The sequence below is a fragment of the Symphalangus syndactylus genome, chromosome 3 (genome assembly GCF_028878055.3).
Source record: "Symphalangus syndactylus isolate Jambi chromosome 3, NHGRI_mSymSyn1-v2.1_pri, whole genome shotgun sequence".
Classification (NCBI taxonomy): Eukaryota; Metazoa; Chordata; class Mammalia; order Primates; family Hylobatidae; genus Symphalangus; species Symphalangus syndactylus.
In genome coordinates this window covers 80,149,072-80,165,481 of record NC_072425.2, presented here as the reverse complement: position 1 = coordinate 80,165,481, position 16,410 = coordinate 80,149,072, and the positions used below count along the sequence as shown (strand labels likewise).

Genomic DNA, 16,410 nt, shown 5'->3' with positions numbered 1-16,410 from the left:
TATTTCTATTTAAGCACCGAACCCCCTCTCTCCTGAATGACTGCAGAAAGCTTTCTCATCTCTGGACTCATAACACAACAGTTGTTGTTACACACGACTGTCAGATGTGTGGAGTTCTTGAACCATAGTTCTGTGGTGTCATCATTCATTTTAAAAATTTTGATTGGCTCCCAATTACCTAGAAAATAAACTTTAGTGTCCTTTGCTCAACATGTGAGGCCCTCCACAATCTAATTTCACACACTCCAAAACCTTATTTCTACCTACTCTCTTCCAAGGACCCTGAACCCCACATTCCAGGCAAATCCAGTCACTGAACACTTGCAAAGGCCATCAGAAGTCACTGCATAACCAATCCGCTCTGACTCCTATGTTTTTTAGTGCTCTATCCCCTTTGTCTGAAATGGCTTTCCCTCCACCTCTATTTTTATTTACCGGCACCTTCCACAGCTTTCAACATTCAGTTTGTCATGAAGGCAGCTGTTACAGACTGGACTAGAAGAATGTGAACTGAATTGGTGGTTTCCAAATCAGTATCACACTTGATTCCCGCCTCCAGAAATTTTGTTAGAGGGGCCCTGGAGTAGAGCCAATGAGTCTTACACATACACACACACACACCCCCCAAAACAAACACACACTTACCCTAATGACTATCTAGGTGCCAGCCCTAGCCTAGGCCAGGCTGGTGGAACATGCTGGATTAAAAACAACAGGACACTGAGAAAGTATTTGCTACACATACATACGGGATTTGACCATGTGTTATTTACAGATAACCTAACTCATTGGAGTAAAACCTATCTTAAATTGGCATATGGTATAGGATATGTTATAGCATTTTATCAGTGAGAATTTGTAAGGTTTTATTTGTGAAAACTGATAAGACTGTATTTGTGACCATCTCAAGGAAGGCCTGTCCTATGCCATTCTCACCTGCCAAGCTGGCTGCAGTCCCTTCCTCTCCTGGCCTCACTTTGCCCCTAAGGGCGCCTCCATTATTATACTCACGGCCTTCCATTTTCTAATACCGTGTACTGATCATTTCAACACATGCCTTATTCTCTAAATAGACTGAAAGATTCATTAAGTATCTGAAAAGCAAATGGTGATGAACTTGCCTAAAATAAAAAGCATGAACCATTCAAGTTTCTAAGACAGAGTGTAGCAGCGACCCCAGATGATTGCAATCACCTCCCTATTGATCTCCCAGCTGACACATTCTATGTATTTGTAACTCAGCAACCAGAGTGATCCTTTAAAAATTGTTAGAGAGCACTGCTCCTCTTAGTAAAGCACTACCCCACTCCAGTCACGTAGCTTTCTGATTCACAGGAGTAAAAGCCAAAGTCCTTTTAATGGCCTAAAAATCTTACATAATCTGTTGCTTTTCAGATTTCATTCACTACCATCTTCCCCCTTCTCTCTCTGTTCCAGTTACAACAGCTTGTTGCCCCCCTCAAACACAACTAGCATGTTCCTGCCCCAGGGCCTTTGCACCTGCTCTTTCCTCTTAGTGCAACAAGCTTGCTCCAGATATCTGAAAGGCTGACTGTCTCGCTACCTTCAGATGTGTGTTCTAATATCTCTTTATCAATGAGAGCTTCTTTGTCCATCCTGGGCATCTTCTTGCCCTTCCTTGCTTTATTCTTCCCCATGGCACTTACTCATATTGGACACTAAATATTTGTTTCCTTGGCTAGGCATTCTTCTCCTACCCTCACAACAGTAGGAATGCCCTAAGGTTCTGAGAAGACTCCTGTGCTAGGTTTCCAGACTCCTGTCCTCTCACATTTGGTGCTCATGCACCTCTTGGTCATTAGTGCACTCCAGAGGTTAGGACTTAGAGTATGTGGCTGTCCTTCAGAGGAGGGAAAGAGATTGCTTGGGAGCAGAGAAGGGAGCTTTGGCCTCGCAGTGCAGGATCCCTGTGCCCACAGGCTTCTGTGTGTTGACAGCAATGCTCTTGGTGTCCACCTGCACTGCCCTCTGGTGTTCAGTCAAAATCAAGCAAATAGTTACGAACTGCTATAGGGGATTGTTACCAGGTCCTGAGTCTGAGTGTTGGAAACACAAACCCAGAAGCAAACAAATCTGCCCAACACCCCTGACATGTGGGTTTCACAGAAAATACTGATGTCAGAGTGGCGTGTTAAATGACACAACAGTGACGACACAATCATAAAAATCTACACTGTGGACTCTGTCCTAGTTTCTTTAATGAATTGCATGGAAAAAAAAGATGGAAGGGGAAGAATAAGAATGAAGAATGCTTTAGAGACTCTGCAGTCCATCATAATATCCGTACAAGGATTCTGCTTTTTTAAAAAAAGAAAAATGGTGTGAAAAAATATGTAAGACTGGCCAGGCACTGTGGCTCACACCTGTAATCCCAACACTTTGGGAGGCCGAGGTGGGGGGATCACTTGAGGTCAGGAGATCAAGCCTGGCCGACAAGCCTGGCCAACATGTCAATATCGTGAAACCCCGTCTCTACTAAAAATACAAAAAATTAACCAGGCATGGTGGTGGGCGCCTGTAATCCCAGCTAATTGGGAGGCTGAGGCAGGAGAATCACTTGAACCCAGGAGGCAGAGGTTGCAGTGAGCAGAGATCTGCACTCCAGCCTGGGTGACAGGGTGAGACTCTATCTCAAAAAAAAAAAAAAAAAAGTAAGACAATCAGGGAAATTTGAACAGAGACTGGATTTTGGTTCAAAGAAAGTAATTCTGGCTAATTTTTTACATGTATTATTTTAAAAAGGGGATCCTTACCCTTTGGAGATGGATACTAAAATATTCATGGATGAAATGATAGGATGCCAGAAATGCTCTTCAATAAATCTATGTCAGGGAAGTGAGATCAGAGGAATTAGGACTGTGTAAAACTGAAGCTTGGAATTAGGTCAATGAGTTAATTATACTATTCATTCATTATGCTATTTATTTCCTTTTGTATATTCTTTAAATTTTTCATAATAATAGTAATAAAAATACGTTGAACATGGTAGAGATGGAAAATGTATAGAGACAGAAGAAATATTCTTATTTTTTATTTCATACAATTCTGTAGTTTCACGTTTTGTTTTGTTTTACTGTATTTATGCATTAATTCTATAATTGTAAAACATGCTATTAATAATTAAACTGACCTTATGAAAATTCTTGGAGAGTGGAAACTTTGAAACTCATGTGCTAGGTACATAATTAAAATATATCACTCAGGTGACACCTGATGACTCACATCTATAATCCCAGTACTTTGGGAGACAAAGATAGGAGGCTCCCTTAAGCCCAGGAGTTTGAGACCAGCCCTGGCAATATAGTGAGAGCTTGTTTCTACAAAAAAAAAAAAAAAAAAAAATTATTTTTAATTAGCCAGGCATGGTGGCACACACCTGTAGTTCCAGCTACTCAGGAGGCTAAGGTCAGAGGATAGCTTGAACATGAAAGTTCAAGACTATAGTGAGCCACGGTCATGCCACTGCACTCCAGCCTGGGCAACAGGGTAAGACCATGTCTCAATAAACAAACAAACAAACAAACAAATAAATAAATAATAAAGTATTCCATTCAACATTTTTACTTTAGTAATGCTCAACGTTTGGTTTTTCTTTTATGTTGTATTTTCTAGACCAAATTCACATATAGTATAAAGTAGAAGAAACTAATGCTTAAATTCATTGTTTGTAACTGTATTCAGTTTCTTATTTTCATCATCATTTGTTTAGAAACTTTTTTTTCTTTTTTGAGACGGAGTCTCGCTCTGTCACCCAGGCTGGAGTGCAGTGGCGGGATCTCAGCTCACTGAAAGCTCCGCTTCCCGGGTTCACACCATTCTCCTGCCTCAGCCTCCTGAGTACCTGGGACTACAGGTGCCCGCCACCACGCCCAGCTAATTTTTTGTGTTTTTATTAGAGACAGGGTTTCACCGTGTTAGCCAGGATGGTCTCGATCTCCTGACCTCGTGATCTGCCCGCCTCAGCCTCCCAAAGTGCTGGGATTACAGGTGTGAGCCACCGCCCTGGTCTGTTTAGAAATATTTTTAAAGAAGTATTGCACTTCTCTTCGGATAGAACAACAAAAATACATTTTAAGAACATATATTTATATGTATAAAAATATAAAATTTTGAAAAGTTGAATATTTCAAGCCAATTATGTAGATGTCCTTGTCCTTCTCTGAGCTGCTGACTCACATTCCATGAAGCGGGATGGGTCTCACAGGGCCTGTCAGGATGCAGGCTGCGACATGAAGGCCACTCAACACTCACAGGATTGGATGGGTTTGTGAAGGAATTTGGGGTGAGCCTTAGCCCCTTAACATTTCCTTTGAGTAACATCAGTGCTTTTGACATTTGGCTTTACTGCATAAAACTGTAAGTGTATGCAGAGATGTATGTTTCTGAATAAATCACAAAATTGACAAGCAACTGCCATGCATTGTTTTTTGTATCATAGCTAACTGATAACGTACAGACTGCAACATTTACTTATTCAAATACTTTACAGATCTGGCATTTGTTTTTGCTTGTACTTCCCAGGAATTTGACATCAGAGACATATTCTATTATTTCCATATCTATTGAAATGAACTCAAATCAAAAATGAGGATGTTTCATTATACATTTAAAATGTGAGTTTTCCCATTTAAAGTCATGCAAACTGAGGTTACTACGAAAAAGATTTACAATTGTGCAGAATGAATCACTGAAAAATTAGTTTATTCTAAAGATCATGTATTCAGAGTAAATATATTTAAATTTTATTACTTTCTGAATAAATATATTTAAATTTTATTCGATTTCCTCTGTCAGCAAATTAGTTAATAACATTACTGATATCTTAGATGTTTGTGGACACAAAGAGAATAGAGGTAAAAATCATGACCCTCAAGGAGCTCAAAATCCTAAAATTTTTATGGGCAGCCCCAGAGGTATAAAATTCAAAAGGACATTACTTCTCCATTTCTGATTAGGTACGTGATGTTCTGGGATTATGCATGACTCTTGGGTACTTGAGAGTAGTAATGACAGTGATCTCTGAATTAACATAGTTCAACTTTTATAATAATTATGGCCTTCAGCCATGTGAAGTTTGTGGAGCACTGAGATTTCTTGGGGCGATTTTGTAACAGCTAATTCTTAACAGCAATGTTATTTCAGGCTTTTTGGCTGTTCCCTGTTACAACTGCTGATCTTTTATTCCCATAATGGTACAGAATTCTTTGAGAAAAATAAATTCATCTTTTCATTCATTCAAGGGAAAAATTGTCACCAAAAGCCTATGGCTATACTGTTCTCCATCATTTAAAGAATAAAAGGAATAATCTGACTGAAATTGATTATCTAAGCTTATATATGGTTTTGATACAATGGTTAACATGTGCATTTTTAACAAGTGATATGGTTTGGCTGCAACATTTACTTATTCAAATACTTTTAAAGGTCTGGTTTTTTTTTTTTTTTGACTGTACTTCCTAGGAATTTGATGTCAGACGCATTTTCTATTATTTCCATATCTATTGAAATGAACTTAAATTTTAAAAGGGGATGTTTCATTACACACTTATTAATGTGTGTAATTAAGCTGGAAGCCATTATCTTCAGCAAACCAACACAGGAACAGAAAACCAAATATCACGTGTTCTCACTTACAAGTGGGAGCTGAACAATGAGAACATATGGACAGAGGGAGGGGAAAAACACACCCTGGCACCTGTCAGGGGAGGGCCGGTGGTAGAGAGAGCTTCAGGAAAAATAACTAATGCGTGCTGGGTTTAATACCTAAGTGATGGGTTGATAGGTGCAGCAAACCACCATGGTACACATTTGCCTATGTGAGAAAACTGCATGTCCTTCACATGTATCCTGAAACTTAAAATAAAATGAATACATAAGTACATAAAATTTTAAAAGATAAAAAAAATCTTAATTGTATGTGGGTAGGTCCCTTTGATTGAAAGTCAGATAGAAATAATTTTTTAAAACTTACTATTCAAAATTTGCAAAACCAAATAAAAGTAAAAGAAATTTGCATTTTGTCTCTGTATTGATACAAGACAAAAACATTGTGTGGGAAAGCTGGAGTTGAGGACGAACGAGATTCTGAGAATAAAAATCCCTGGTACATAGCCAAAATTTCAGAACTTCAGATTTTCAAGGGCTATAAAATATGTAACTTCAAGCCACCGTCTCCAATAGATAAAAGGAACCAGGTAATATCTATGTCCCAGGGAGAAAGAATAGAAAATTGGCTGAGTTCTATCACTGACAAAACTTAGTGGGAAGGAGGGATGTGGAAGGTGGGAGGGTGGGGGGATCCCCGGCTTGGGGGGTGGAGAGGGGCTGTGCTTTGGTCTCCCACTCTTCCTGCCCCTCCCCCTCCCTCTGCACCTCCCCACCCTCTGCCCCCCTCCCAGCACCCCTCCCCCTCCCACTGCCCCTCCCCAACAAAGGAGCCCTTTGTGATGTCAAGGCCCCAGCTCTGTGACACAGGTCTGGGCCCCAGTCCCTAGTCTCCACCGGGATGCCCAGAGCTCAGTTGCTTGAAAGCAACGCGCCTATTCACATGGAGAATCTTCCCTTTCCTTTAAAACTACTTAGCGCCTCATCGCTGAACAACCCCAGCCCCACACCATGGGTGTTGGATATCCTCCTCACCTTGGTGTTTGCCCTGGGATTATTCTTCCTATTACTCCCCTACTTCTCTTACCTCCGTTGTGACGACCCCCCCTCACCATCGCCTGGGAAGAGAAAGGTAAGGAGCCCTCAGTTCAAACCCACAGAGCTTGATTCTCTCCTTTCTTTTTATTATTAGTTCCACTTTTCCAAATCCAGTGGAGAGACTCCTGCGATGGGAAGTCTCAGAAGACACCAGAACATCATGCTTCCAGGGAGAGGCAGGGCAGCCAGGGCTTGGTAGGGGTAGATCCTGTACTGGGATTTCCATTCCAAGCTCTCAGTCCATCTGTGGGGGAGCGCAGGAGGCATCAAGGCAAAATCAAACCCCGGGACTCAGCCCCAGGACCGGTCATGAGACTGGGGAGGTCCTTGTCGGAGACCAGGCCCTGAACCCTGGCTCATCAGCCACTTTCTGAGGCAGGTGGCTTGGGGCCCACCCTCCTCTGTGTGGGGTGAACTCGGGCCTGTGCTGGGCCCCCGAGGGCCTCCCACCAGGGCCTGACATCTCCTCTGGTCTCCTGGGAAGCAGAATCCTACCTGACAGCTCAGCAGTGCCTGCGGGCCTGAGCCTGGGTGTTCCTGGAGAGGAGGAACAGGGACTGACGGCGTCCGTGGTGGACCTCATATTGAAAATCCCTGTGTGTGTGTGTGCTATTTTTACTTTATTTTATTTTATTTTATTTTATTTTATTATTTTATTTTATTTTATTTTTTGAGACGGAGTCTCGCTGTGTCATGCAGGCTGCAGTGAAATGGAGAGATATTGGCTCACTGCAACCTCTGCTTCCTCAGTTCAAGCTATTCTCCTGTCTTAGTCTCCTGAGTAGCTGGGATTACAGGTGTCCACCACCACGCCTGGCTAATTTTTGTATTTGTAGTAGGGATGGGGTCTCACCATGCCCAGGCTGGTCTCAAACTCCTGACCTCAGGTGATCCACCCGCCTCAGCCTCCCAAAGGGCTCGGATTACAGGCGTGAGCCACCACGCCCGGCCCCCCTTCCTGTTTTTCTAAGAAGAAAAGGAGTTTGTCATCCATTTAAACATGAGTGGGAGGAAGCACACAGAGCTCCCTGAGCAAGACTAAGACAGCCATGCGGTTCGTGAGTGCAGCTTGCTGCGGCTGGGCTGGGGGCGGAGAGGGAGAGCCGGTCCTAGCTCCTCGCCGTTTCTTGTCTCCCAGCGTCATCTTGTCTCCCCACGTCATCATGTCTCCCAGTGTCCAGTACGGTGGAGGGGGAGGCCCAGAGGCAGGATGAAAAACCACAGTCTGAGAGGTAAGGCTCTGCCAGGGCACACTAGAGTTAATTTGATCTCGTCTGTCCCGGAGGGAACTGACTCTGAAGAAGTCAGTTGAAGAAGCCTGAGGTGGGGGCTCCTAGGAAGGAAATCAGAACCCCGGGTCCTTCTCAGATTCCATGCCGGAATGAAGCCATGGTGGGCCAGGGACTGGGCATTACCCAGCAGGGGGCAGTGTGTGTGTCCTGGGGAGACCAATGCCTGCCTGGATGCGGAGGGGGGTGAAGGGGCCTCCTGCTCCCTGGGAACATCTGTTCAACTCTGCTAAGGCCCATAGCTCTTTGAGACCACCCCAGTCCTTTCTCCCCACAGGGCAGTTGTGAGGACTGTGGGGGTGGGGGGTCTGTGTGTGGAAGCCCTTTGTGAATGACAAAGCCCCGCCCTCCATGCCTTGCTATTACCGTTGGGCCATGTGGCTTTGGACATAGATGTGTGGGTTCCGGGGTCTAATTCCCCATGGTCTTCCCTGAAGAAACAGCCACTCAGCCTCCTGTGAGATCCCAGGCCCCTCCCTCACTGCCCTAACCCGGTCTCCGGATTTCCAGCTTGTAGAGAGTGCCCGAGAGGCCTGGAGGAGACTTGGGACCTGCTTTCACACCTGCAGAGGTGAGGCACTTCCCCTTCCCTGCATCCTTCCTACCAGGGCTGGGATGCGACCCCAGGGCCATAGGCAGCCTGGAGCTGACCTGGGATGGGGAGACCTGGGGGGTAGAGGATGGGACTAAAACCCTGGGGTGAGGGGTAGCAGGAGAATCGGGCACTCAGGGTGTGGGGTGGTGGAGGGGCTGTGGCCCGAGCGCCCACTCTGCTCTTTGGCCCCACCTGCTCCTGGCTGCAGCTCATGCCTCCTGTCTCCTGCAGCCTCCTGGGGCCACACCTTGACAAAGGTGGCCTTTCTCAGCTCTCCGGTCCAGACCCCCCAGGTGAGGTGGGCAGAAGAGCACCTGATGGAGCCTCCCCATCCTCTCATGAGCCTATGGAAGATGCTGCTCCCATTCTCTCCCTGGTAGCTTCCCCGGATCCTCGAGCCAAGCATCCTCAGGATCTGGCCTCCACCCCATCACCAGGCCCAAGGACCACCTCAGTCTCCTCCCTATGTGCCTCCCAGCCACCAGAACCTTCCCTTCCCCTAGAACAGCCCTCACCCGAGCCACCTGCGCTTTTCCCTCACCCACCACACACGCCTGATCCTCTGGCCTGCTCTCCGCCTCCTCTGAAAGGTTTCCCTGCTCCCCCCCTGCGGGGCTCCACACTGATGACTCCATCCCCTGAGGCAGCACTTCCACTGGGCACCGTCCCTCAAAGCTTGTCTCCACATGGAGATTTGGCGGCTTCTGTCCCAGCCATCGCAGGCCTTGACGGCTCAGTCAGTCGTGTTTCTGCCTCCTCCTGGTGGCAGGAGACAACCAGAACCTGGTGCGCCTTCAACTCATCAGTCCAGAAAGATCATCTTTCCCACCACCCACCAGAGACCTGTCAGATGGAAGCTGGTAGCCCGTTTTTGCTCAGCTCTGATGGCCAGCATGCCGTGGGGATACAAGTCACAGAAAGAGCCAAGGTCAACATTTGGAAAGAAAAAGAAAATGATGGATCATTTACAGACCAAATGACCCCAGAAAAGCACTTAAATTCTTTGGGGAATTTAGTGAAATTGGATGCTGAGCAGGACACCACAACCCCAAAACCCTTCTGGAACATGGGAGAGAACTCGAAACAGCTGCCCAGTCCTCAGAAGCTCTCAGATCCTAGGCTGTTGCAGGAGAGTTTTCGGAAGCATTATAGCCAGCTTTTCTGGGGCCTCCCCTCTCTGCACAGCGAGTCCCTGGTGGCTAATGCCTGGGTAACTGACAGGTCTTATACTTTACAGTCTCCTCCTTTCTTGTTCAATGAAATGTCCAATGTCAGCCCAGTTCAAAGGGATACTACACTGTCCCCACTGCCTTACCAGGCCCAGCCCCTGTCCCATCTGGGGCCCGAGTCCCAACCCCTTATTTCATCCACACCCCAATTCCGGCCCACACCTATGGCTCAGGCCGAGGCTCAGGCCCACCTTCAATCCTCTTTCCCAGTCCTATCTCCTGCTTTTCCATCCCTGATTAAGAACACTGGAGTAGCTTGCCCTGCATCACAGAACAAAGTGCAAGCTCTCTCCCTACCTGAAACTCAGCACCCTGAATGGCCTTTGGTGAGGAAACAACTAGAAGGTGGGTTGGCTTTACCCTCTAGGGTCCAAAAATCTCAGGACATCCGTAATGTCTCCACTCCTAACCTTCCTCAGGAAAGCTTGACATCCATTCTGCCTGAGAACTTTCCAGTCAGTCCTGAACTCCAGAGACAACCGGAGCATCACATAAAAAAGTGGATCATCCGACACTGGGGCAACCTGGGAAGGATCCAAGAGTCTCCAGATCTGATGCAGCTTGGGGACGAATCGCCAGAGACAAGTCAGGCCAAGGGCAAACCCAGGCCCTCGCAGTCCTCCATGTCCACAGACGAAAGCAGCAAGGAGGCACAGAAGGTGAAGTTCCAGCTAGAGAAGGACCCGTGCCCACATCTGGGGCAAATTCTGGGGCAGACCCCGCAATATCTATCCAGGGGCATGGAAAGCTTCCCAGGGAAGGTTCTGGGGGCCACCTCTGAGGAGTCGGAAAGGATCTTGAGGAAGCCCTTGAGGAGTGACTTGGGAAGTGATTTACTGAAATGCACAGAGAGGAATCGTGTAGAAAACCTCCTGAAAGCCCACATAGGCAGGAGGTTGAGCCAGACCAACGAGGGCTTGGTCCCCCTGACTGTGCATCAATCCTGGCTTGCTGCCAACCAGGCTTTTCCCGTGCCCAACACCCACGTGAAAACCAGCAATCTAGCAGCCCCGGAAAGTGGGAAAGCCTGTGTGAACACAGCCCAGGTGCTTTCCTTCCTTGAGCCGTGTGCTCAGCAGGTGCTGGGAGCCCACATTGTGAGGTTATGGGTCAAACACAGGTGGGGTCTACCCCTCACGGTCCTCAAGCCCATTCAGTGCTTTAAACTGGAAAAGGTTTCATCCTTGTCCCTTACACAGCTTGCCGGTCCCTCCTCAGCCACCTGTGAATCTGGGGCTGGCTCAAAAGTTGAGGTGGCCACGTCCCTTAGAAAGCCACCAATGGCAAGTCTGAGAAAGCAGGTGCTGACCAAAGCATCTGTTCACACGCCAGAGAGTCTTCTGGCCTCCTCACCTGCAGGTGAGCAGTTCCAGATGGTCCCACGAGGGATGCCATCTTGGAATGGTCATGGGCCCTTGAAGGCTCCTTCAGCTGGACAGGAGGGCAGGTGGCCATCTAAGCCCCTCACATACAGCCTCACAGGCAGCACCCAGCAGAGCAGGAGCTTGGGAGCCCAATCTTCAAAGGCTGGAGAGACCAGGGAGGCAGTGCCACAACCCAGAGTCCCCTTGGGAACTTGTATGCTGGCAAACCTCCAAGCCACAAGTGAGGATGTGCGTGGTTTTGAGGCTCCAGGGACCAGCAAAGGCTCTCTACTCCCTACAGTGTCTGTCTCCCAAGATCCAAGAAAGCTGTGCCTTAGGGAGGAGGTTGTTAGTGAATTTGAGCCTGGAATGGCCACGAAGTCAGAGACTCAGCCTCAAGTTTCTGCTGCTGTTGTGCTCCTTCCAGATGGGCAAGCATCTGTTCTGCCCCATCCTTCAGAGAATTTGGCTTCTCAGGTGCCCCAGGGCCATCTCCAGAGCATGCCTACTGGGAACATGGGGGCTTCCCTGGAGCTACGTGACTTCACGGCAGCCAGAAGGAGCAACCTGGGACACAAGGAGGTCAAGAACCCAAACTGTCAAGGCTCATGCGAGAGCCAAAGGCCGATGTTTCCCTCTACTCACAAGAATGAGAACTCTAGGAAGCCCTACGAGGGCTTAGAAAAACATGAAAACTTAGAAAAACATGAAGAGAGGCTTGAAGGATTGAGGACTCCTCAAGTTACACCAGTCAGAGAAACAGAAGACACCCATCAGGATGAAGGCATCCAGCTACTGCCATCAAAGAAACAGCCCCCTTCAGTAAGCCACTTTGGAGAAAACATCAAGAAATTTTTTGAGTGGGCTTTTTCAAAGAAAAAAAGTAAGCAAGCACCAGTCACTGCTGAGAGTCAAAAAACAGTAAAAAAGAGATCACGTGTGTACAGCAGCAGTGCTGAAGCTCAGGAGCTCATGACAGCAGTTGGACACATACTGGAGGAGAAAATGTCACTTTGCCATGCGCACCACGCCTCAAAGGTAAATCAGCACAAACGGGAGTCTCAAGCCCCCGTCTGTGGAGTTCCCTGCAACCACAGGCACCCCTTCTACTCAGAACACAGCAGAATGCTGAGCTATGCAGCCAGCAGTCAAGAAGCCACTCTCAAGAGCCAGGGTTGTCCCAACAGAGAGAGGCAAATCAGAAATCAGCAGCCCTTGAAAAGTGTCCGGTGCAACAATGAACAATGAGGCCTGCGACATCCCCAACTCTTGCTCCCCAAGAAAGCTGTATCCCCAGTCAGTCCCCCTCAGCACCGGCCAAAGACACCCGGTGCCTCCAGCCACCATCACAACTGTCCAAGGCACAGAGAGAGGCAAATCAGAGATCAGCAGCCCTTGAAAAGTGTCCGGTGCAACAGTGAACAATGGGGCCTGCGACATCCCCAACTCTTGCTCCCCAAGAAAGCTGTATCCCCAGTCAGTCCCCCTCAGCACCGGCCAAAGACACCCGGTGCCTCCAGCCACCATCACCACTGTCCAAGGCACTGTCTTCTTTGGGAAGGTATCTGATTTTGTCAGTCACAAATTCTTTTTTAGCCTTCCCTAGAGAAAAACAAATCCCCAAGAAAAAATTCACTCTGTAGAGAAAAAATATTTTTTCTCATGTTAGTACATGCAGAACATTTAATATTCCACAGTATATATGGTTTTTAATTCATAAGAGGATGATGGCTTTTATTTGTGCCGTGCTTGGTGTGAGTTTGGTTTCTGGAAGCGACAGGACATGAAGGGATGCTGACAGTGGTGCTGTAAGCCCACCTTCATCCTGAGTTCCTTCACTGAACCTTATGCTTCCGTAATACTGTCTTTACACAAACAACCAAAAATTCTAAAAACAAGATGAGAAAAACCTATGAAGATCCCACTCTGAAATGAGGTTCAACCCATCTTTCCACTACTACTGTCTACCTCAAACTTTATGCAGCTGTAGGGAGAAGGTTTGCAGAGATGTCACAGGGCTGAACATCTCCATGCAGGCTCCAGGAAGTGCCATAGCCCAGTAGCTTCATGTGTCACAAAATAGTGGAAGTTTAGGTGGCAGAGTGCTGGGCTCTGAGTTCAGAAGCGGGAGAAGTCTTGACCCTGGGTATCCTGTGGAGAATAGGTAATGTCTGCCCTGGGAAGCCCCTACTCTCCCTGACAAACGCTGGGATGGAGATGGGCCCTCTTAGCTCAGCCAACATGTGAAGCACGGAGTCCCCATCCCACTGTCTCTCCCTTTCTCGCACTCTGGAGTGGCAGTGGGGACAGACCTTCCAGCTCTGTGTATGTGTAGGTGGGGTCTGGAGCCCGGGGGTCCATGGAGGCTGCTGAGGGCCATGAAATCCCCTGCCCCAGATGAGTGAATGACCCTGCTCCTGGGTTACCGGCCTTTGTCTATCTCACCTACGTGTCTCTCAGCTTCAGAGTAGTTCTGGGTGAATGGAGTAGGGTATGCCTGTGTGTGCAGAGGCTTCTGATCGTGGGACTCTGTAGGATGCAGACAGAGAACTGAAGAGGAGGTGATGTGGTGTGTGTGAGGGAGTCATAAGTGGTGCGGCGACCCAGGAGACTCTGACATTCCAACCCCTCAGACAGGCTTAGGGGGCCTAGTGTCTCATCCTGGCCCCACCCCAGGGTCCATCCCTGCTCCAGCTCCCAGATCACAGACCTAGAAAAACCACATTTACCCCCAACACAGAGGGCCATATTAGTGAGAAGGCAAAGTGAATAAGGAAGATGAATTTCTTAACATCTTTGATAACCTTGCACATAATAATCTATTGAACTTTTTTTTTTTTTTTGAGACAGAGTTTTGCTCTTTTGCTGAGGCTGGAGTGAAGTAGTGCAATCTCAGATCACTGCAAACTCCGGCCTCTGGGTTCAAGCCATTCTTCTGCCTCAGCCTCCCAAGTGGCTGAGATGATAGTCACCCACCACCATGCCTGACTAATTTTTATATTTTTAGTAGAGACGGGGCTTTGCTATGTTGGCCAGGCTGGTCTCGAACTCCTGGCCTCAGGTGATCTACTGGCCTCGGCCTCCCAAAGAGCTAGGATAACAAGCATGAGCCATGGTGCCTGGCCCACCTATTGAATTTTTTAAAGGATGTGTTGACGGTAGGTGAAAAAGCAAGGACTAGAGAACCCCAGGCATGAGTCGGGGTCTGGTGACCTTTAATATACACGTAGCCCCAGGACTGCTCCCTGGGGAGAGGTGGTGACTTACAAGGGCCCAGCAGCTGAGCTGGGGGTCACACAGCAAATCTCCCCTGGCGCCTGATGTCCTTGCTTGCCCCAGAGACCAGCAGGGGAAGATGCAGGCAGGCAGGATTTGAACACACAAGGGAGCTGGAAGTGACCTGTCCAGAATGGGCAGGGTGTGGGCAGGGCAGGGCCCGTCCCTGCTGTCTCCGTCTGCTTTCCGCACAGCTTTCCCCCTCTCTGGGCCCTGTCCATATGGGAAAGCAGGAGGTCTCCACAAATCAGGGACAGGAGGAGCCAGGTCTCTAGAGGGAGTTTTCTCTGCCTTGTGCCACATACAGGCATGCAAGAGGCCCAGTTCCAGGGGCCTCATTTCAATGGTGGAGAGGCCTGTGCCAGGCAGTGCCACTGATCTAGATGACAATGGAAATGGCCCTGCCCCCAACATGTGGGACTGGCCGGCACCAGGGGTGCAGGGGGCAGTGGGCACAGTCCCCAGCCTGTGGCTTCTCCAGGGCCCAGGTCCTGTCTGGGGCCCGGATAACTGAAGCAGCCTCCAAGGTGGGCCCAGCAGTGACAGCGGAGCCAGGATCAGCAGGAGCAGCTGGGACCTGGAGCGGAGAGCAGCCCCGGTCCCCCGGGAGCTCAAAAGAGTGTGGCACAGAGCTGGGACCTTGACCACTGAGGATGGGCCATGCCTGGCTGCTGCTGGGTTCCCTCAGGAAACCAAGAGGTGGGTCCTAGGATGTGGAGGAGCTGGACGTGGAGCCCACAGCTCGGGCCGAGAGAAGCGCCACAGGCAATGCTGAGAGACCAGCAAGAACACAGGAAGCCACAAGCCCTTAGCCCTTCTGTGGCTCAGCCTCCCATGACATGCAGCGAGGCCAGCAATGGAGAGACCCACAGAGACCTCCCGCAGGAACCTCACAGAGACATCTCGTACAGAGTGAGCATACTGGGACCTCTCACTGCCACAGAGACCCCACGGAGTTCTCAGAGACCTCATGGTGCCCCACAGAGACCTAACACAGAGATTCCCAGAGTCCTCACACAGAGAACCCCACAGAGGCCACACTGAGAGACCTCACTCAGTCCCACAGAGACCTCCCGCAAATGTCAGAGACCTTCCATGGTTCTCACAGAGAGATCTCACACAGAGACCCCACAAAGACCTCAGAGACTTCACACAGAGTCATAAAACAGGGACCTCATGAGGAGACCCATGCAGCTCACTGCAACCTCCAGCCTCCAGCCCCAGAAATGGCACACGGCACCCCCCACTGCCTCAAAGAGACCTCTCTCAGAGTCCTCCTCACACAGAGACCTTGCCTGGAGACCTCCCACTCTCCACAGAGACCTTGAATAGATTCCTCACACACAGGCCTCAGGTTGCTCCACACTCATTACCCAGAAACCTCTCACAGAGAATTCCTTCAAACATTCCACACAGAGATTTTGTGGGGCTTTCACAGGGTCCTCTCACAGGGACTTCAGATAGTCCCATGGCCCCTCACACAGAGACCCAGCACGGAGATTTCACACAGGGACTTCCCATAGAGACCCCACAGAGACCTCTGGAAGATACCTCACACACAGACCTTCTGCAAAGGCCTCACAAGAGACAATATAGCCCTCTTGCTGCCCCATGGAGTCCTCATGTGGCCTCACAGGTCTCGCACAGAAACTGACTCGGATTTCAGAGACTTCCCACACAGAACTCACGCAGAAACCTCACACGGAGGCTCCACAGAGACCTCACTCAGAGTTCTCACCAGGAGCCTGGCACTGAGGCCTCCCACGCAGCATCCTCGTCGTGGGTGAGATGCCCCTCACAGACACTCCTCAGAGATCTGGCCCAGAGGCTTCACAGAGACCTCACTCCATCCGTTCTTTAGGGGCCTGAGCAGCCACCTGTTGACACGTCCTTCTCAGTGGATATAAAACCACTTAGCACAGTAGCAGTGCAGC

General features: G+C 48.7%; 1 protein-coding gene across 3 annotated transcripts; it reads left to right on the top strand.

The window, feature by feature from the left end:
- The first annotated feature begins 6,526 nt into the window (after nucleotides 1-6,526).
- Nucleotides 6,527-12,920, top strand: LOC129479372 (spermatogenesis-associated protein 31A6-like). 3 transcript variants are annotated; one of them, XM_055272381.2, is made up of 6 exons: nucleotides 6,569-6,757; nucleotides 7,862-7,955; nucleotides 8,523-8,583; nucleotides 8,839-9,452; nucleotides 9,888-12,393; nucleotides 12,574-12,920. In XM_055272381.2, exons 1-6 carry the CDS (start codon nucleotides 6,569-6,571, stop codon nucleotides 12,767-12,769), a joined length of 3,660 nt encoding a protein of 1,219 aa, XP_055128356.1. In that variant the 3' UTR covers nucleotides 12,770-12,920. The 3 variants fall into 3 exon arrangements, with proteins under 3 accessions (XP_055128355.1, XP_055128356.1, XP_055128357.1); XM_055272380.2 differs by having other exon boundaries at nucleotides 6,527-6,757; nucleotides 7,898-7,955; nucleotides 8,839-12,393; XM_055272382.2 differs by having other exon boundaries at nucleotides 9,888-12,587.
- The last annotated feature ends 3,490 nt before the right edge of the window (nucleotides 12,921-16,410 follow it).